At 36.5% G+C, this 23,388-nt stretch overlaps 1 protein-coding gene across 1 annotated transcript in view; it reads right to left on the bottom strand.

Moving 5' to 3' along the window:
• Positions 1-20,099, bottom strand: part of OXR1 (oxidation resistance 1) — a 282,111-nt gene extending 262,012 nt beyond the window's left edge. Inside the window, exon 1 of the mRNA XM_069465433.1 lies at positions 19,989-20,099. Within this exon, the coding sequence (XP_069321534.1) occupies positions 19,989-20,014 (26 nt within the window). The 5' untranslated portion in view covers positions 20,015-20,099. The remainder of the gene's footprint in view (positions 1-19,988) is intronic.
• Positions 20,100-23,388: the final 3,289 nt, after the last annotated feature.

Consider the following 23,388-nt stretch of genomic DNA (forward strand, 5'->3'; position numbering starts at 1 on the left):
GCAATCATTTTGAAAGTACTGTAATAGTTTTTGTACTACTCAAGTTTACCTCCTAAAATATAGAAATAATTCTCTTTAGAAATCGCTACACTTTCCACTAGAAAGTGTTAACTCCTACTTCATTAAAGTGTCTTTTTCCCCCTATAGATTTGCGGACATATCACGTGGCTCTTTTCAGAGCCTTCTAGAAAATAGACATTACACTTTGTGTTAAAAGAAAGCCTTTATGGTTATCTTAGGAGTTTATTATTTTACATAACAAAAGGTTACATTTAGTTTTCTTTTAAACCTACAATCTACTACTCAGAACCCTAACATTTCTTTTATTTTTCTGAAGAAACCCTGAGATGCTTAATGAGAACATTTGCTGCCTAAACAAAACACATTTTTATTTAGTCTTTTCAAGTGTTGTTTTCAAAAGCACCAGGAGAAAGGCTGATGGTGTGTGATGACTACCATTAGGATGCAGTGATATTCTCTGACCTTTATTTAATCACCATGATCAAAAGGCATTTACCAGGTGCCCAGTTGTGGCAAGAGCTTATTTGCACTGTGGCATTAAGTTCCATCTTGACTTAAGGCTGGAAGAAAACTTGAGTGGTCATTTTATCCAACATGAGCTTCCAACCAAGAGTCCACTTAACCCATTCAGAGAAAGTTTTCTCTCTGAAGAACAGAGAAAGAAAAGTATAGAGTTTTCTCTCTATACTATAGTATAAACAAAATTTGTATAGCCTTCCCTGTCAATCATTTCACAACAAACTCAACTGAGAGTCAGTGAAAAAGCATATTTTATAGGATATTTCAGTGATGTATAATTTGGGTAATGCTGAAAAAAAAAATACCTGAATGATGGAGAAACACTATGTTTGTCCTGGTTGGACAGTTTGCAATGTGGCTTATTGTTAGGAAAAAAAAAAACCCAACCAAACAAAAAACTTAGAGTACAAGGTTAAGAAGAACAGCTGCAAAAATTCAGACATCTGTAGCCCAGACCAGAAGACCATATGGAGTAAGACTATTGACGACTCTGGCTTAACAGGGAGAAACTTCTGAGAAATACAACCACTGGACACTGATATTTAGATGAAGGGCAAATGTGGACACTAACTTTAGAAAGAAACAAGATTGGAATAACAGGAAATTAATGTAATTGAATTGTATAAGTCTTTTCCATGACTTAAGCATGGGATAGCAAGTTGTTTGTTTGCATGTAGACATATCTTTCACTATAGCAGTAAATTTGTCTCCTTTACTATGCTTTTCCTTTACACTTTTGTGCATATACATTTTAATAGTGAAGAAATTCAGTCAATAATGAACAAATTCTCTTGTCACCTTAGCCTGACTGTATGAGATTTGAAATAAACGATTATGTCCTCTATTTCCTTGTATTTCCTAAGGCATCTAACAGTATATTTTTATTGTATACTCCCCCAAATTTTTTGTTTAATGTACTGAATCATCTTTTTATTTGTGAATAAGAAACCCTCAGTAGATTTAAATTGGGAAAAGAAACCAGCGCAATACTGTTCAAACATGAACTCTAAGATTATGTATGTTTATATATAACACATTACTACTTTTTGAACAAATGCATCCTAGTTTATATATTCCAAGGAGTATTCTCTGCATATCCTGAATCCAATCATGAGGAAGCATCATTTATACATTCTACAAAATAACTGAGCATTACTCTTCAAAAGTGGCAAGGTCGTGGAAGGTAAGGAAAGAGGAACACAGATTGGGCAATACTAAGGAGACACAACAAGAAAATGCAATGTGGGATCCTGAACAGGCTTTCTGTTCTCTGTTCCAATTTTTTATGAGGCCTGACTACCTTTATGCCCTTGATTTTCGGGGACTATGCTGATGGCCTTCAATAAATTGTCTTTGTATTTCAACTAACTTTAATGCATTTTTCTCTCTCATGACTAAGTAATCTCTAATAACGTACCACCTCTAGGCTCAATTTCTGGTCATTATTAGATTCTATGCATTCTCTCTGGTCCAACTACAATCCATTCCATAATACAAACAGAAAGAAGCCAGGGTAGCCCAAATGAAATGTAAACCCAAATATATCACAACATGATTTAAAACATCCAGGGACAAACAAAATTCCTCATCACAGCCTCCAGAAATATCCTACCTATCTTCCTCCTGACTCCTTCTTTGCCTCCGTGGTTTGTCTGCTACTTCTCAACAACCATACTGATGTGTTTGTTCTCTTTCAAACATATGCAGCTTAATTCTGCCTCACATTCATTGTCTATATATTCCTTTTGCCTAGAATATCACTCACGCTGCAGTGCTGTTTTGTGTGTGTGGTATGTGTGTAGCTGTTTTCTAATAATTACATTATTTGCTCAAATGTTAGCTCCTGAGAGAAATGTTCCATGAACACCATAACCAGAGTAAACTCCAAAATTCTGGGTTAGTTTTCTTCATATCACTTGTCACTCTCTGATCTTATTTACTGTTTATATATTTATCTTCTGATGACACTCACTACAATGTAAGCTCCATGAGGGCAAGGACCTCGGCCTTGTTCATGACTGTATCTCCAAGGTTTAGAATAGAGACTGGTGATGGAGAAACATTTGTCAAACAGATAAGGAATGAATACATCCACACTGATATTTATCTTCCTGTCTAATTCTCTGAATCATTCTCACCACTGAGAACTGGATTAGAAACTTACCCATCAATCTCTATCCCTGTCACTTTCTATCTAGCTCTATCTCTGCACAAACTCAAGCCTCCTACTGTAGCCTAATCTAACTCGTAATTGCTCAGACCATTTGGGATGGATAATTAGAAATATTTAGAAATAACTAGAAATAATTAGAAAAATGTTTCCATTTTCCATTTGTAGCTATATTATTTGGATGCTTGAAATTATGGTTTTAGTAATCTGTTAACATTGCGTATAAAGAGGTTAAATTCTCAAAGTTCAGAAATCTGAGAATTCAGTTGAGAGAGACACCCTCCATATGGATCTCTTGTGTTTCCACACATCTTGCTGGGAAAGCCAAGCATGTAAGATACTGCTCATTCTTTACCTGGGCACTTCTCAGAGTGTGTTTGCAGTGAGCAACCTTGATCAACGAGACTATCACCCTCTGAGACAAAGAGCAGCTTTGCTTGCTGCTTGCTATAAAAGGAATGGATTCCGAAAGCTCAGCGTTCCTTTGTAAATGCCGGGATAATCTGGGTCCATACACATCATCTCTGTGAGACATGGAGGCCAGAGGACTTAGGCTGATGCTCATGCTGCTTACTCAGCCATCGGTAATAAACCTTTCTGTCCTCGTCCACGAAGCAGTAACAGGCTAACTCAATATGTGAAAGTAGGGTAAAAGCAACTTTCAGACCTGATAAACCCCACTACTATATTTCTTAGCAGGTATTCAACTTTGGTAGAAATAGTCACAGGATAACAATTTTCAACTAAGACCAGCTTTCAAAATATTAGTACAAACACGTCTATACTTAATGACTATGCTAATAATTCTTTCTTGTTTGCTAACCTAGATAGAGTGAAGAAGAAAGTGAAGAGCAGATTTTAGCCAAGAACTGACCTTGAGAAGCCTTGGTCATCTCATCTCTCAACAGCGGATGAAATGCTCTGGGAGGTAGTATGGAGGAGGAAAACTGGCAGGCTTTGGAGACAGAGTTGGGTTCAAAACTTGATCCTATCACTTACTAGAACCAAGTTTCCTAGTTTACAGTGTTCTGGAGTCAAGGTGTGACTATGAAATACCAAGTACTATATCTGGTATGTTGTAAATAACCAATAAGTATTGTCATTTATAAGATGTATAATATCAAATAAAAATATCAATAGCATATTCATCAATAGTATAAATTATGTTTTAATGTCTAATCAGACTAGCATTTTGTATACACTTAAGTATATTTGATATCCATTGGGAGGATCTCATCCGTATAAAGAGAAATGACATCTGTTGAGGATCTTCTATGACACAACACTGGGGTACGTGTTTTCCAATATAGCTACACTATATGGAGCAAACTATAGATTTCCTTAGTGGCTGGACCCTTTCTTTATTATTCTACTATTTCTGCATTTATACTTAGTACAAAAATGTATTTCAAGAGCATGATCAAACTACACTATGGTTAAATGTAAACTATTAGAGTTAAAAGAATAGGCATTGAAAGGAAAGTCCCTCTTCTCTATTACCATCTCCCTCCAAATAATGTAGCTCTGAGTGGTACAATTAATTCTCCAAACCAATAATATTAATATATTCTTCCTACTTCTATAATATTTTCCAAACTTATACTATGAAGTATAATTAATTTCATGAAACAATGATGAACGTTCATCTTTTTACTAAATTAAGAAATCATGTAAAGTAAGAGGTTAAACATTCAAACTGTGTTGCAGTACACAAGATACAAAAACTTGTAATACATAAGACTGAACTGAGGAGCAAATGGTCCAGTAAGGAAAACAGATATGTCAACTACAAATAGGTGGAAGAGCAGAAGCTTATATAAGGTATAGAAGTAGAGCACTGGAGATACTTATGAATTATCTTCTGACAATTATGAGAGAAGGCTTCTTAAAGGACATAATGCCTAAATCAGTCTCATTTACAAGTGAATAAGTTTGAGACTTAGAAAAAGTGGTTTATTATATGTCACATGGCTAGTTCATGGACTACTCAAGAATAGAACCTAATCTCTACACTATCACTTGTATTAAGTACTATAACAGTACCCTACCACTGTGTTCAAGTTGGTGAAGTTATCCATTCTTAATCTAGTAATACGAGAGAAAGGATGCTGACAGGTCATGATGTTCCTTAGACTGCTTGGCAGATCTAGTCCTCTAGATGCTCAAGACAAAAACCTCAGTATCATCCCTGATCTTTCTCTTTTTCTCACATTTGACAATTGGTCCATCATCAAATCATGCATGGTATACTTTCAAAATATATCCAGAATATGACCACTTCTCATGATCTCATCACCATTACTCTGCCCCAAGACAAATAATCTTTCTCTGCTTTGCCTTAGTCTATTCTCAACATAGCAGCTAAAATGATCCTGTTACAATGCAAATCTGATCACATCACTTATCTGTTCAGTATCCTCTAGTGGCTTCCCATCTCACTCAGTGTTAAAGCCAAAGTCTTCCCAATGACCTACAAGGCTCTACAGGGCTTAACCTCTTATTGCCTCTCTGACCTCATCTCCTATTACTCCCCCCACCCCACCTGCCACTTTGATGACTCCATTTCAACCACATGGCCCTCTTCACTGCTCTTCACACACACCAGGCATGCTCCCACCGCAGGCCTTTGCACTTGTTTTTCCTTCCATTGGGAGTGCTCATCCCTCAGACGTCTGCAGCTCACTCCCCACTTCCCTCCAATAGAGATACAGAGTTGCCATCACAGTGAGGCTTTCCAAACCAAATCATCTAAGATTTTGCCCCACCCAACATTTTATAATCCCCTTTCCTGTTTTATTTTATCCCCCTTCCCTATTTCATTTTTCTCCTTAGTACTGAAAAATATTTAACATTTCATATATATTTCACTCAGGTATGTTGCTTTTCTATCTTCTCCCTCCTTTGCAATGTGGTTTCCATGAGGGCAGGGACTTTTTAAAAAATATGTTTTCTTTACCATTTTATCCCTAGTGTCTGACATACAGTAACTACTCGATAAATACTCATCGAATGAATGAATGAATATAGATAGAGTGACAGAAAAGAACAGGCTCATACTCGGTAATGCAGAACAAGGAAGAGACAAGAGATGAAAATTCATGGTTATTGTATAACCAGGCCTGACATATACTAGGTGCTCAATAAATATTTTTCAAATAAATGAAGGAATAACAAAAAGGAGATTTCTTCCAGCTGCAAAATAAGTAAGACCTACCACTCAGCAACTATGAAGTCAACAAAAAAGGCAAATAGATCGACTGCCCAGAGTCTCTCTCACTGATACTTCTATTGCACTAATGTCAAGGAACCTGGGGGTATCTCCTAAGGATGGCTGCAGTAAGCTGACATATGTCATGTCAAAAGGTCTTCCACTATAGGAAGAAGAGAAAAAGCCATAACAGAAGTCAGGAAATGAATGGTTTCTTCTTTATGTCTCTCTCTCTCTTTTTTTTTTTTTTTTTTTCCAATTTTCCACATTTTTTTTAAAAGGCAAAACCCTGCACAGGGGGCAACAAGCCTCCTCTCTTCTCTCAGATGCACACATCTAATGCATTAATTTTGAGGGACTCAAAACAGACACCTTAGATTTTTTTCTCCATTGCTTAACTTCACTCCATTAACTATGCTATCATTTTTCTTATCAAAGTGCTATTATTTTTCCAAAGCAAGTATTTATGGAATACAGTACATTTCTATGAAGATTCTGGGTTCAAGTCCATAGGCTACAATCAGACAAAACAGTGAGAATATAATCACAGACTTTTAGAAATTAGTATGTTAAAATAAAATTAATATATCAGTAACAGGAAAAAATAGGTAAGTTCACTTAGGTGTGAAAATAAATGGATGAGGACCTACGATTATAATTTGCAATCAGAAGGACTGGTGGTTTTGAATGAAATCAATTAGGTATATGGGAAGAAACTGAGGCTTCAAGCACAGAGTGTGCACTACTGAGATGAGTCAGGATTAGAGCTCAGGTTTTTTTACTCCCAATTCAGGACAATATAATATAGCAAAAAAGCACTTACTAAGCTCTTCCTATGTGCCGTGTTGCCCTAAGAACTTTATATGTATAACAACAGGAGGCTGCTGCTGCTCTTACAGCCCCTACTTCACTGACAGGCTAGTTGAGACAAAGATAAGGTGTGTTATTCACAAGGTCACACAGTTCAGAAGTCGCTGAACTAGGATTTGAACCAAGGCAGATGACAGCCTGGCTGTGCTCCTAACTTCTATGTCATTTCTCTAAGCACAGGTAGACTGCTCAGCCTTCCATCATGCAGTCTTATGCAAAATTAGTTCTCGGGGTGAAAAAATCTTAGCACAATGGTTTGGCAACTCCAAAGAGTCACAGAACATAAACAGATATTTGTGGTATTGAAATTGTATTGGGGGAGGGGGAGATTATTAAAATCATGTCTAAGTAGTCTCCTTATTTGGAGGGGTGGGATTGCATAATTATTAAAGGTGTTGAGAAATACTGCCTTCAACTGATACCTGACTTAACTGAGGACTAAATCATTATGTATTAAATTGAGAATGGATTCAATAAACCCCCCTCCTGTTAAGTTCCCTCTCAACACCTCTTAGAAGATTATTGTCGTTCAAGGTCACATGGAAGAGTCATTTAAATAAGAAGAGGATCCAGCCTTATTAAGGTTGACAACCAGTCTCTCTCTCAACATTTTTTTCTGCAGTCTCCTTGACTGGCCATAGTGTTTTCCTAAAGGGGATAAAATATGGGCTTCAGAAAATAGGTATTCATTCAGAATAGTGGAGGTGACTTCCAGGTCCACCATTTACTGGTATTGATAAATCATTTTAAACCCTCTGAACTGCAGATCTCTTGTCTATAAAGTGGAAACAATAAATGACAGAGAAAGTACAAATAAGAATTATAAAAATGTTAGGTATTCCTATTATCAGAAAGAATGTAAGTGGTTGCCTTTACTAATGAAATGCAGTAATAATTTAATGTACTTTTATATATTATCACAATTGATGCTCCTGATAGGTTGAGAGCTTCATTACTAGGACTCTTGCACACATGGGGAAAATGTTCAGAGAGGTTAACGCATCACCCAAGGTCATGAAATTATCAATTTTTAGAACCAGGTCTTCTAACTACTAATGCAGTGCTCTCTCTGGCAAATCTTTCTGTCTGTAGCACAGTATCAATAGGGAAAATTTTGTTGACTTTGTAGTATGTTAATTAGTTTTAGAACAACAAAATAAGTGATGATGCTAAGAAAACTAGGAAATGTTTTCACCACAATAATGTTTTTGCTGACTGATTCATTCTTCATGGGCTCTTATTAGACTTGTAAATAGTTTATCCAAGGTCTTGTGCTGCATTTGCTATGCACTCAGAGAAGCAAATGTTTTTCCAAAGTTCACCATAAGAATTGAAGAGTCCATGAATGGATAATGACTGAAAACAGGTGGGAAAATAAACTAAGGCAGTCAACGAAGAAATAACGATTAAGAAAAACAATACAATATCTCATTTACACTTTTGTATGTCGCCTAGAGCTTGACAATCAGGTAAACCTTTTGATCTTTAAAGTTTAATAAGGACTATTGTCGGAATGTGAATATATAAATCTGGGAAATCTAACTTCATTTCTCTTAAATGATTTTGATTCTGCTAAATTATTTGCAGAGGCAGAATTTTCTGGAATAGTTTTATTATCATTTTCCACAACTACTTTAATATGAGACACACAAAACAGACCAGCAGACCAACCAACAAGCAAAAACCAATCTGGAAGATCTCCCATGATCTTATATGTATTGGAAAAATAACACATTAATACTAATAACTACAAAGTAATACTAATATGAAAGGGAAATAAATCCTTCAACAGTCTAAGTCCTTTTAAAGCAAGTCAGTACCCTTCTCTCTAAACATAAGCCTTAAAAATACAAGTTCATGTAGTAGGTTTAGGTGTTTTAATTTGGGTGTTTCTTATAGATGCTAATGAATAACTGTAGTATTAGTCAGATCTGATTCACACTTGTTAATGAGTAACTTCCTTTGGCGCAATAGAAAGACTCATTCCTTATATTTTTGCAGTGCATTGCCTGGATTATCTATCCTGATCTGCGCAATAATCTGTAAGGGGCAAAGCAGGTATTATTATTGTAAACTGGAAATCAACAACAACCCTGTATTTTCCAGTCTAAAATAACTTTAAAGGCCACCTATTTAAACCACATACCCACCATTTGACTCCCCTCCAAAATTCCTATTTTATATTTAAATATATCTAGGGAAGGGGAACTCACCATCTCCCAAGGGAGACTATTCTTACCCCAGACAGATCTGATTTTGAGAAAATTTTTCCTCATAGTAAGCTGAAATGCATTCACATAACCTCAAAACCACTGGCCCTAATTTTCCTTTGAGGCCATACAGGACAAATCTACTCTTGGATAAACATATTCTCAAATACAGGTGTTTTGTTACTATGTCCTCCTAGTGTTCTTTCCTTGAGGTGAAACATCCTGCTTATTCAGCTCTTCTCTATGTCTTAAGTATGTATAAATATAATATATACAACTAATACAGATTTTATATTAAATTAATATAAAATTGTCTATTAATTTGCTTGTACTTTATATGTAATTAATATGTAATATAGAAATATAACATACCAACCAATTATATATATGTATGCAAGTCTTTATAAAACATCTTTTTTATATCAGTCTGTATGGCCTGAGTTTATCTATCAGTCACCTGTCTTAGACCAGTGTCCATGGCTGGCACATTCTGAGCATAAAAAAGGATTTTGCCTTACAGAGAGTCTTTTCCATAACTAGACATATTGGGGAGAACATGCCCAGAACTTCGAAACATTTCATCATAGTGCATGCTTATTAACTTGCTTTTATAAGATGATGATAATTCTACAAATGATTTTAACAGCAATGGACCTGACTTTGCGCAGGTATGAGGCACAGGTATTAGCCAGGTTTAGATCCTGCTGTTAAGCCTCCTAGCCAAGGCTGTAGGTAACCCTATCACTTTACTTGGTACATGTTCTCAAAATGCCAGGCCATGGCATATCAGGAAATAGAACACAGGTTTTTGTGTCTCATTAGAATCCACTGCATTGTCTTCCCTGAAGTTGCCAGATAACTGGAAGCAGAATGTAAGGTACTGTGAATCATGTTTCTCATACATAGAAAGATGAAGGCACTTAATCCTGCACATGGAATCCAACGGCAGCTTATGAAAGACAGGGCAGCCTCAGAAAGTGTAATGAAAATCTTTGCAGATATTTCTAGGTGTAAAGAGATTCTCAGTAACCTACTCAACTTGTGAAAGCACTGATTGAGAGCAATGGTGTCAAAAGTAAATTTCAAGTGAGTAGCAAGCAACAAATTGGAATCCGTAAGACAAGCGGCATCTCTGCCTTGTCACTTGCTGCATCTCTTTTACCTAGTACAATGCCTCCACAAAGCAGGCACTCAATAGCATTTTATTTTATAAGGAGTAAATGAATAAATGCGTGAATAACTATGATGCGTTGACAGTCAACTCTAAAGCCAGAGGGAAAGAGACTCCACATCCCCTTGATTGTAGCACGTGCTGGCTTGTGACTCCTGTGAATAATGACAGGTAACCATGATGTCACCTTCCTGACAGCCTTTAGTATATCACAAGGAGTGTCTTTTATTCAATCGGTAAAGAAGTACACACTGGGGCAAGTGACACAATAGGAAACACCTGAAATTTATAAATGAGCCTATGTTATGAGACATATGAACTGAAATGAGCAGCAGATATGCTATGTCCTGGGCTTTTCAAGATTTGGGCCCACCTTCTTTCCAGCAAAACACTCCTGTATAGAACAGAAAATGGTCAGCTTATTATTGACGGGGATGGGAAGAGATAAGATTACGCCTAACATGTGCCAGAGCTAGGTAATTAGAAGGAAGTAATTATTTTGCTCACCAGAAAATCCCAGCGCATAGCATAGTGACTGGCACCTGAGAGGTATTTAGCAAAAGTCTTTAATAGATAAGTAGATATTAAATGAGAAAATCCTCACTTAAGAAGTGGAGTAATATGGCCGGGCGCGGTGGCTCATGCCTGTAATCCTAGCACTTTGGGAAGCCAAGACAGGATTGCTTAAGGTCCGGAGTTTGAGTCCAGCCTGAGCAAGAGTGAGCCTCCATCTCTACAAAAAATAGAAAAATTAGCCGGGCATGGTGGCTATTAATACTTGGGAGGCTGAGGCAGGAGGATCACTTGAGCCCAGGAGTTTGAGGTTACAGTGACCTATGATTGGGCCACTGAACTCCAGAACTCCAGAGTGGGCAACAGAGCAACCCTGTCTCAAAAAGAAAAAAAAAAAAAAAAAAAAAGGTGCAGAAGTAGCCTGAGCAACACAGTGACATAGTGAGATCCTGTCTTTACAAAAAAAAGAAATTAGCCAGATGTAGTGGTGTGCGTTTATAGTCCCAGCTACTCAGGAGACTGAGGCAGGAGGATCTCTTAAGCCCAGAAATTTGAGATTGCAGTGAGCTATGAAGACACTATGGCCCTCTAGCCAGGACAACAGAGTAAGATCCTGCCTCAAAAAAACCCCCAAAAAATAAAAAAAAAAATACCCAAACAAAAGTGGGCAAAGACTAAAATTTTGATAAAAATTGTCTAAAATGATGACATTCTAGTGTCTTAGCCACTTAATTAGAGGTCAATTTGATGATGTATTTTTATGTAAAATGAATAAAATCAATACAACTGCAATGCACAGGAAGAAAATGCACATGTATATACCCATGTTTATCTGGTTTCCTGGATTCCTGAGTTTCCCTCCATCTGTTGTCCCTTGGTTGACATAGGACTCAATGTCCAATTTCATGAACAATTGAAAGACTGTCTGGGCAGAGGGATTAACAGGGCTCAAGAGGTAATCAAACAGCTGCCACTTTATTGCCACGTTGTTTATCATGGATGGATGTTCTAGAGGCTACGCAAGCTTCCAGGGGAAAACACAGGTGAAATCATGGTGTGGAGAAAAAAAGACCCTTAATAGCTCATCAAGATAGATCCAATTTGTCTTTTTCCTTCAAACTACATTGATACCATTAAATAATTTCCAACATAATTGTTTTATCAATGAACATAAAACAAGACAATGATGCTACATGTATCAAATTCAATTATTTGATCATTTTTTTCAAGTTTCCTTTTAACTGCATAAATAATACAATGCTTTTTAAAAAGTAAATAATGCTTATTCTGCTTCTGCTGAATACACCATAAAAAGCCAAAAAACCCTTAATAAAAAGCTGTTCAGGAAACAACCACACTATGATATATATGGTCATATGATTCAATGAATGAATTTAAATTGTCAGAGGAAGTTGGCAAGTGGGTATGGCAGGGAAAGACAACATCTGCCTTCTATTCCCAGCTATAACTTCATCCTCTGGGTGACCTCTGGTGACTCACATCTCTCCGAGTGCTTGCAGTGACTCAGAATTGTCTTTAAAAGTTCTTTATTTAATTCTATATCATAGATCATTTCCTCTGGAAAGCATATAATACAAAATGTTCTTTTTTTAGTTCTTTCTTCTATCTGTATTCAAAGTAAGAGTAATTAACTTCCTGTAAAGATTGAAGTGAAATCTCATTAAGTTTACAGAATTTAATAGTGAAAAACTAGTCATGAAAATGTTACATAAAACACGTTTTAAAGTTTTTGAATTACTTTTTAAAATGTTCATTTATTTATTTTTTTTACATGACTAAACTGTATTAACTTTTACAGCCCAGAAGAAAAGGCCGCATTGGAATTGGGGAATTAGATCTACCAGGAAAATACTAAAAATATCTTTTGTGGTATCAGATTCAATGTATCATAATCTAAAAACATGAATTCTCAAACTTCTACATATTACCCAGAACCCAGGGAGTCAGAGGAGTCAGAAGCTGTGGGTGTGACCTCAGGAAGCTCCATTTCTGTCCAGTATCACAGGTGACTGATGAAGTTAGACCAGACAGTATTTTCAGTATCACTGTTCTAGAGGGTCCTCATCTGTTCCTTCGTCACTATCTCTTTGGGAATTATGTTAACATCTATAAATAGAATGACTTATGGCTAATATTAGGGATTCAGAAACAGACTCTTGATTTTAACACTTGGTAATGAAATGAGAAGACAGTTTTAAAGGACTTGCATTTGACCTTGGCTAATGTTTTCATCAACAGACAGTATTTCAACTGAGACTTTAAACTTGCTCCTGAAAGATCTAAAATTGCTTTTAGTTGTCTTTTTCAGGTTCTGATCTCTGGGTTGATTTCAGTGTAAAAATTGTAAAGATATAAATTATTGTTTATCAAATATATTGTATAATCCTGATGAAATGTACACAAATATTGGGTTAGTGGGTTTTTTGTTGTTTGTTTTATAAAACTTCGGCCTTGATCAATGCAGAAATTAAATATTCTGACTAAACCAAAATTACGAACCCTTTGTTAGATGATGCTTGACCAAGGGCACCAGTCATAAAAAAGCAATCATATCAGAAGTCCTCCCAGGACAACTTTAGAACAATGTTCTCTCACTCCATACCCAAATGGAGGAAGAAAATATATCAAACTATTTATTCAGGTTTTATTGACTCATAGTTGTGTGCAAGCAGCAAGGGTACAGAGAAAAGTACTATATGATTTGTTCTTATCTTTGACCACGCAATTACTAAAACATGTGAGAAATATTCATGAGTATATGAAAAATGCTCAGAGGGTAGCGAAGAAAGAGGAAGTCCATCTGGAGAAGTAAGGAAGACTTGAAGATGGCATTTAAACTGGATCATGAAGGACGAGTGTTGGTTTGAGAATAGAGATGTATATTCCATGCAGCGTAGATAGGAATGAAGGCAACAACACAGAGTTGAAAAAGAATCTGTCCCAGTTCAAAAACTCTCATAGTTAGGAGTAAGAATGTATGAGATTGAGTGATGGGGAGGGAGAGTGGAAGGGTATGTTATGGGCAGATTAATAATAGCATATATTCATCCCATAAATACTTTAGTTCATTTCATCAATTCTGCAATGTACTTTATGTATTTATTTTTTAACATTGAACACCTCTAAGATCAAGGTGCAGGTGGGCAAGTGGCAGTTCTGATACTGTCACTACCTCTGCATGCGCATCAAAACTTGGAAAGCAGGTGTCAGCAGCTTGGAATAAAACAACGCTTTCAAGAAATGCTTCAGCTCTAATACTCCTGATGAAATGGAGAGAAATAGTGTGTGGAAAAATACAAATATCAGTGACTCTGAAGTGGAAAAAGATTCACCAAGGTCAGACTTAAAACGTGAGGTGATAAGAATTATTTTAACCATTTTATTTTGCATATAGTTTCCTTTTTATTTATGCATAACAGTGATACATGATAAAAATCTTTTTCCTGAAGACCTCTAAAAGAGGTCCTTCAATAAGAATAAAATAAAATTTCAAGGAATAAGGAAGCATTGTGCCCTAGTTTAATTGGCGAATATTTTCCTTAGTAGTACATAGAATAATGATGTGTTTTGTGATCACTGCCATCTTAGATTTGATGAACTAGGTTACTCAGCACATGTGCGTTGTGCACCTAGGCTATGCCACGCACTGTGCTAGGTGCTGGAGGCATAACAGTAGGCAAAACATGACAATGCTCTGGATGTCACAGTGCTTACAGGCAACAGTCCTCAACAGTGGCTGAAAAGCCTGGACTAAGTATTATGATAGGATGCCCCCACAACAGTTTAAGAACAGGAATGATGTGATCAGATATGTTTTGAGGGAAGCTAGCAGTGGTATATAAGACGGAAGTCAGGAAAGGGGACTGGTGATGGGGGAATAGTTAGGAAGGTCTTGAAATAGTTTGTATGGGATATAATGAGGACCTGAATTAAGGCATGGTCAGAGGCAGAAAAAGTAAGAAGATTTAATCAACATGACTCCTACTGCTCATAGTTCATGATCAAAGAAACCCAGCAGACAATTTCAAACACCTTCACATTGGTGGGCGTATACTAAAGCATTTGAGAGCTAGTCAATCCTCAAACGTATTTTTCACTTTCAAAGTGGTACATATACTTCTGGCTTTAATGCACCCAACACTGAGGGCAAGGCATAATGTTACATCCTAGGAATACAAAGAATCGAGTCTTCCTAGGTGAGGGAGAGAAAAAGATCCACGGGTGATGTGATTACACCAATGGGATTGTGAGCAGTAATAGAGAGGTAAGGCAGGCACAGGTGAGCTCACAGTGCACAGCACTGCTGGAGATGGAACTGATCTCCAAGGGCAGTCACGTCTGACCAGGCTCTTGAGGAAGCTGTACAAAGAAGCCACAAAGTGGGCAATGCAAGAAAGGGCATTCTGGGCAGAAGTAAGCTTGTGCAAAATCACAGAGGTGAGACAGAGCAGGGTATGCCTGAGGCAATTTTCAATACATGGATATGGCTTAGTGCAGGATGCCTATCAACAGTGGGGAGAGGAAAGGGGGCAGATAACCCAAAAGGCCTTACATCATATTAAAGGGTTTCAATTTAATCCTACAATACTATAGACCCATTAAAGGATTGTCTACATTTTAGTTTATGTCATTTAAATACGACTTCAAAATGTTTTTATCACTCTAAATTGGATTACATATACAAACAAACCTGAAAATAATTTTCAAGTTTCAAAATAAACAATTAAAAGCAGAGGAAGAGATTTCTAACATGACCCTATTTAAAATATGCAATTAATTAAAAATGTTCCTGTAAAGTAAAATGCCAGAAGCAGTAAATTGGTGACCAACTTGAACTTTTGTTTCTTTACAAGTTCAACAGAAAGTAGACTGGGTGGCCCTATTTTCAGAATTATTCCATGATGCACTTTGATGTAACAGAAGAAAAGGTATCCATAGATACAGAATAGTCTAAGATCCTCTTTTTTTTTCCTGTTAAAGATAAAATATGGGACAATTTTCCTGTTAATTGAAAGTTACTCTTTTAAATTTATCAGCATAATATATTTAAAGAAATGTATACATGCTTAATGGTTATTTTAATTTAACATCAACATTTTGGTTCGCTGTCATTTTTATAGAGTAGATTAAAAGATGTTGCTGCCATTGAGTTCAGACTTACATGGATTTCACAGATTTAAGAAAATGCAATAAAATAAAAAATTCAGCTAATATCATGCTTCTCTTTTGTATATTTGTGGGGTTCAGCACCTATCTTGTATCATCTTTAAACTACCATTGAAGAATAAACCACTTCTTTGTCCTGAGTGTGTAACTACACACGAGCTGACCAGACGGAAACAGAATGCAGAGGGAGTTGGGAGCAAGACCGGGTCCACGTGTTCTAACAGGAAGTGTCTGCTAGACTCTGGGACCCCAGACGGGTCCAGTGGATATTTAGTCAAGTGTGCTCCATTTCCTCAAATCACCTCATGTTTTCCTATGTTTTTAACTCCCCACTGTTTGAGCAGGTAGCAGCCTTCCTGCTGTTACATCGTGTTTATTATTTTTACACATGTAACTCTTGGGATCACCCACTAACCTATAAAACTCTAGAGAGTAGGAATCGCGTTTTTAAATCATATTAAAAAAAGTCAAGGGATATGCAAAAAGCAAAAGCTAAAGAAATATATGTTGAACTGAATTATAGATATGTGTACAATATTTAAAATGACTATTGCTAGTCTCAACAGATATGAGCGTTTCTAGAAAACAATTAAAATTGTGTACTATAGAAAGTTATGTAATGCCTCTTTGTCTCTTTGCTATTTTTAAATCATAAAAGTTTCAACCACCATACTTTAACATCATCAAAGCCAGTATTTGACAAAAAAAGAAAAGAAAAAAAATTCCTGTAACTCAGAATTAAAAACAACCATTGCATACACTGTTTTGAAACTGAAGGCTTTGAGGTAAATGACTATATGTACACAAAATTTCTTAAAATGTCAAAGCTATAAGAATAAATCCATATCTCTATTCTGATCCATGTATGTTTAAAGAATGACTACTAGAATGTATATCATGGATAAGTTGTTTTTTCCTGAGTAAACAGAATTCATCTGTATGAATAAAATATATATTAGAGCCAGTATATATATACTTGTAAGATTTCCAATCGCAGTGACAATAAGCCAAACTACCTGCAAATACCAGGCACTCAGATGCAGCCCTTGATTCCAGACGTGCAGAATAGAATGTTCAGAGCATCAACATTAAAACTCACATTCTCAGGTGACTGCACTCTTGTCATCACCTCAAGAGCATATTGTTTTACACTAAGCCCTGAGGGAATGAACACAGTTTCATTCAGACATTTGAAAATTTCTTTCAGACATTTGAGTTGTGAATAGAGTCAGGCTCAATATCTCCAGTTTTGATGGGTTCTGTAGGAGCACAAAGAATGTCTTATATTCTTTCTGGGTTTCCAATTTGTGGTGGGGACAGTACTGACAGTTTGCTTTACAGACTACTGCCAAATCAGCACATGTGCTCCGGTTCTAGAAGCAGGAAAAGTCAGGGAAATGACTGGATAAGCTGCTTGTTCTTAAGAAATAAGAAAATGAAGAATTACTGTTCCGAGGTGTTGAGGGAAGTACTAATCATTACAGATTTGCTTTGTTTTAAGATTTAAAATAAAACCTCTTTCAGAGCTCTACAAAGTGGAAATATAAGAGTATTTAAGAGATAATTCTCCTATACTCAAGAGATACCTCTATGGCTTAAAAATGTCTGTTCCGAATACTAATTGGCACTACAGGAGATGTGGGATTTACTGTGTGTTGTGTACTCTGAACCGCTGCTGCATCAGCCCCGGGAAGCAGATTCTTAGGTAGAAGATTCTAGGTAAAGTGTTTATTTCAGAGCTGCCTCTCTTTTATTTATTGCTTCTTGTTTTGATTGCTTTTGTTTTTCCTTTCTAATACAAAGTTTAGAACTGCAAGAATTTAATGGATTTTTACCTCCTAACAGCAAAAACTTAACATTAAATGGACCTTCTGGTTTGCTTCAAAGAATCTAAACTGAAAATCCTACACAGACAAACATGAAGCCATCAACTACATTCTTTGAGGTAATGTGGAACAACTTAAGAAATGTGTACTTGGGATGTAGCCAGGCATAATTTTATTCATGTAATCCCTAAGAAATTACAGTGTTATGAAGAATGTCTTCATAATCAGAAGTTGGCTTTGGTAAAAGCACCTGGCTCATTTCACCTGGTCAGATGTCTATTTAAAACACTTAGGCAACTGGTCATTCTCTTACCTGAACATCCACCATGACATAAATAAATTATGGTTCATTCATCACATGAAATATTATGCACCAATGCAAACCTGACCTATAACTCTATTGGCCTGGAGTAAGTGCTATGATATGAGATTTGGTGAAATACTGAGTTTCAAAGTAATGTTTACAGTATATTTTTATTTTTGTTTAAAAAAACACACACATGTGAGAGAGCACACATGGGTTAAGCATGAAGAAAAATATGGAAGGATACTCTCCATTGCCAGACAGTAGAATTAAAAAGGGGATGTAGCATCGTTAAGTTTTTCTTTGTACATTTTTACATTGTTTTATTTATATAGATAAACACATATTTTGTAATTTGAATACCTAATGAAAACAATGTAAGGGGAATTTTAAAAAATTAATCTTAGATTAGATTTGTTTTAATTTTTAAAAAATCTATTACTAAGTTTGTATGGATTCTACCACCACCATTTACTAGCTGTGTGAAGCTGGGCAATTTGCTTACTCTTTTTCTACCTCAATATCCCAAGGGCTACTCTGGGAATAATAACAGTACAAACCTTGCAGGAGTGGTTGTGATAATGGTGTAAATACATGTAAAGCACACAGAACAGTGTGTAACCTATATTAAACAATAACTTAGCTTTTAGTGTAAGTGTCGCTCTATCTGGGGCTGTTTCTAAAGAAATAGCTTGCTAAGGTTTCTGAGTAACTCTACTGGTTTTGTGACTAAAGGATATATTCTATGTAGCTCAGAGGTTTGGATGGTTTTCCTCGTTTAAATATTGTTGGAAGGGAGACAAGAAGAACTGTAAGCTTTTTCTTATTAAGCAAGGAGTCAAAAGTGATTGAAGTGGGTAACGTCAGTTGAGACAGGTGAATTCTTAGTTAGGAAATTTCAACTCCTAAAATATCTGTATGATTCAGGCAAAATTAATTTTTTTTTAAGTTGCATTTCCAGATAATTGTGGTTTTCTGGCTTCCAAGATGCAAATTCACGGGCAACTATAAATGTCAGGCCAGGCAGAAGAGTGCTAATTAAGTAATCTGGTTAAGTACTCAAGTTTCAAAATTATGTTTTTCTCACCTGCCCACCTATAAACTCAATATCAGAAGGAAAAAAAAACTTTAATTATGTAAGATAATAACGTAATCCTGAAATTTAAACAATATTAAGAAACATCAATGATGTTGTCTATATCTTACAGAAATAAATTTTAAAAATGCATTCTTATAGTTAGGAATAATGAGAATTAGTGAGTTAAGGGAGTTTGCTTCTTGGCATGGGGGGTGATTTCTGCTTTATCTGATGTTCTAAGAGATCACGTGGGCATCTAGCACTGCCAATGAGAAATATGCTTGTAGCACTGAAAAGCAAGAATATCCAATAAAATACTCTGTTGCTTGACCTATGTCATTGTTAGCTTAAAATATTAAGTGGTTAAAAACTCTTATTCTCAGGATAATGTAGACAACATTTTTCATGGTTCCTTTTTTTCAAGTAATGATTTTAAAATATTTAAGATGAACGCAACATACAGAAACATATAAGTGCTTAATATACTTTAAATAAAGAATACAAATATGATTATCTCCTCACGCCATTTAAAACCAGTTAAACCACACAATAAGATGTGTTCATAAATGTTAGGTAGTGTTAAGGTGAAATTATTAGTAGGAAAAATAGCATTTAAAACTTACAAAGAGCTATGGCTTTGAAAGGAAACGTGTAATGAATACAGCAAACCAAACATGTCAGAAGGTTTCCCTTTCTTTAATACCTATGCCTCTGGCAGTCTGCCCTGTTCACGGTCCCATTTCGCCAGGAACCAAATGGCAACAGAAATCCATCTGTTTGGTCCCATAAACACAAAGATTTGATTTCTCACTTGCACAGAAATCAGAGATCTATTTCATAATGGAACTAGGAAACGTTTTCTTCATAACAGAGGAAGTAACAACAGATGGAGACTGGTAGATCCCACCTACCCTGGGCTGTTTTTGTCCTTCGTCATTTCTGCGTGGGCGAGCAGGCAACCTTATAGCCGTGTGGGAGCCGGCGGATCTGATGAGAGTTCTGTTACCTGTGAGTCCTGTACTTGTGTCTGGCAAGCTCCACCCACCGCCATCACCAGGAGCCCAGCTGCTGGGGGTGGTGCTAGTATTTGGACAAATGTCTAAGGGAAAAGGAGACCCTAACCCCACACAGCAAGCTGTTAAAGGCATAAAGAATATGCCTTTCGTTCAGTGAGTATGATGAAGGCTGGTGTTAAATGCAATTACTCTTTAGATATGTATGTGAGAAATGTGCTTCTGTAAGTGTATTTTTCTTTGTATGCTACAAAGAAGCAATTTAGAGATAATGCCCATATCAGACTTTTAACCACCAAAGTACACAAGAATATCGATGTTGACATTGCTGTCATGGTATTCATTGTGCTCTTACTATGTGCTAGGCATTGTGATAAATGCTTTAAATGCATTACTTAATCTCACAGGGGCCTAGGAGGTAGGTACTATTTATATTTCCATTTAATAGAAGAAAGAATAGAAAATCACCAAGGCTGAGGAGCTTGCTCAAGGTCACATAGCTGGAAAATGGCAGAGATATTTAAATTCCTTCCTGGAAGACCCCAGAGACTGACTTCTTGAGCGCTTTATCCTATTTCCCTTGCCTTATTACATTCTTTTCAGGAGAATGCTTCATAGCACCAGAGCATTCTTCCTTTATATGAAAAAGAAAAATACTTAGATAAGGTTGATTAGTGATTTCTTGTGAAGGCTTCTACAGGAGATAAGCCTCAGTTACTAAATATCAAATTAATACCCTCAAAAAGTTTAAAATTCCCTCAAAGAAACATTTGACTTTTAACATATTTTCAAAATAGGGGATGTGGAGGATGATATTAAATATCTGTAAACATGGTCTTCAGCTGTAAATTACCCAGCACCATAACAAATGGAAGCACTAGGAAGAGCAAAACAGTGTTTTTTAAGGAACATATTGGGGGTGGGATAAAAGCTTACTAAGATTTCTTCCACCAGAGATCAGTGTGAGAATTTAATTTTGAAGTGGAGAAGCTCCCTATGGATTCAGAGAAGCCATGAAATAGGATAGCCCCGGGGCATCTCCACACCTTGACTTGTACAGAGAAGCAGAAATGAGTTAGAGCAACATCCTCAGAATCCAAGCCAATTTGTTAGGGAACCACGTTTGAACACAACGGGGTCTGCCTCGCTGATGTTTGGAGGGTAACAGCGCTGGGGAGATAAGCCACCTCTCATCTCACTCAGAGTTTTCACTCGTTCATCTGCCTGGACTGGAAAAGAAAATTCTCACAAAGCCAGCCTCCATTTCACAGCCTAGGAAGATAGAGGTTTGCTTGCTATCCTCGGCGAACATTAGGGTTTGAAAAATATGCCAAGGCCCTGGTCTTGTTAATGCTTCTGTTAACCAGCACTCTCAACCCAGGGGAAATGAAGGCCAACTTGCTTGTAAAAAAGGAGAGATCCTGGCTCAACCAAAATTTTATTTTTGCCCCTATTCTTCAGGAGGAGCTGCATTTTTCTTGCCCTTTAAGAGAGTAGAAAGATACGACTGGCCATGCCTAGAAATTCTTCCTAAAGTTTTACAATATGAATTATGCCAAGCTGTGAATGAATTAGTATGAATGTTCTTTTACTTCCATCCCTAACACTTCTATTCAGGTAGAATCTGATTAAGTGGACATCTAGATTAAACTTAAAAAGCAAATGAAGTCTGAAAAAGGCCACGGATGACAGACATGCCCAGAAATCATGGAGAATATCCTACGCCTTGGTGAGGGTGGTGAGGGGGTTCACAGGAGCCAGGCGCGATAATGAAGCTGGTCTTTCAGCACAAGCTGGAAGTGGTGCCATCTGGGGGTGCTGCCCTGAATCATGACCCAGTTAATAATGAGCAGTTCTCAAACTGTGGGCTCTTGCTTCAGTATCCTACAGATGGATTTGCCTGGCACTGTGAAAATGCTAATATTTGGCCAGACTCTCACAATTCAGCAGTTAAGCCTCCTGGTACTTTTCACCTCTACATTGTTGATTTGGTTTCTAATGCTTCAGACACCCTTCTTAGGTATTTCATACCTAAATAAAGCCTCTTAAATGACTGCAAATTTGTCACCAGCCCATGAGCTTATACTAGAAATAAAATAGGTGAGATGAGTGTGCTCGTCTGCTCCACAGCACTGCAAGGCTCTTTAATAACAGGACAGCAGGCGGAGATTATCAGGACTGCTTTAGTAGTTTCCATTTAATTCCCTGTAAATAAATGACTCTGTTGGTAGACTCATTAGACAAAGGATTTAGAAACACCAGAAAAAGAACTCTCCTTGAATTCCTAATGCTTATTGTGTAAAGTATTTTATATTTGTTCTGAAATACTGTGATTCTCCTAACATTAACATCTGTGTATATAAGGTGTGTATATGTGGGGGAATGTGTGTACATGCAAACCTTCTACAAGAATTTTGGAATTACATTTTTAAGACAATACCATCTTTTTAAAAATCTCAAAGAAAGAAAGAAAAATTTTAGGAAGTTTATAAATCCAAGGTCAACTATAAAAAATAAAAGTAAACAAGGACTAACAGTCATACTGGTAATATGGTAAGAATGAGGGGACATTATTTTTATATATTTAACCTGAGAATATCAATTGGTGAAAAAGCACTGATCATCTAAGTTACATGCTGGACTGGTATTTTAACTTTGATTTGGTGATATTTTATATGTTAATATGTTTTCAGAGACTAAAGATAAACTGAGTTTATTATTATTTTATTATTTAAAAATCCAACTGCTAAACAGTCTTTTCAATATTATTTCATAACTGCCTATATTTAAAGAGATAATCACTACAAACTAAATCCTATGCTTCCCTGCAAAGAAATAAATGAGAGTAGAAACTCTGGCTAGTAATCTGTTCACCAGAAGTTTGATGTTTTTTAGATGCATGCCTAGGCTTCTAGTAAATTTTAACAATTAAATTTTAATGAATGGGAAGTTATTGTATCACTCAGAACTAGAAAGGAACAGGAATCTCTTTTTATTCTTTAACTACATACCATACAGTTTACCATATAATATACCATAGACCACATAATTTCTCTACTACTGAAATCAGCAATGCTTTCAGTTTTCAGAGAAGAAAAACCCCTCATTCTCATTAGAGATTGAGCTGCTTGCCCTGTGACATTTATTAATATTGAGGACAAATTGTGCAGTGGTCCATATGGCATCCCTGGGCACAACTGTCCAGGAAATGTTGCACTCCCTTCTTCAAAGCCGAGCCTATTCTACCATAGCTTTTTGGGGGTATGGTATGAGTGTGCGAATAAACCAATAAACTATA

The sequence above is a fragment of the Eulemur rufifrons genome, chromosome 3, assembly GCF_041146395.1.
Source record: "Eulemur rufifrons isolate Redbay chromosome 3, OSU_ERuf_1, whole genome shotgun sequence".
NCBI classification, from domain to species: domain Eukaryota; kingdom Metazoa; phylum Chordata; class Mammalia; order Primates; family Lemuridae; genus Eulemur; species Eulemur rufifrons.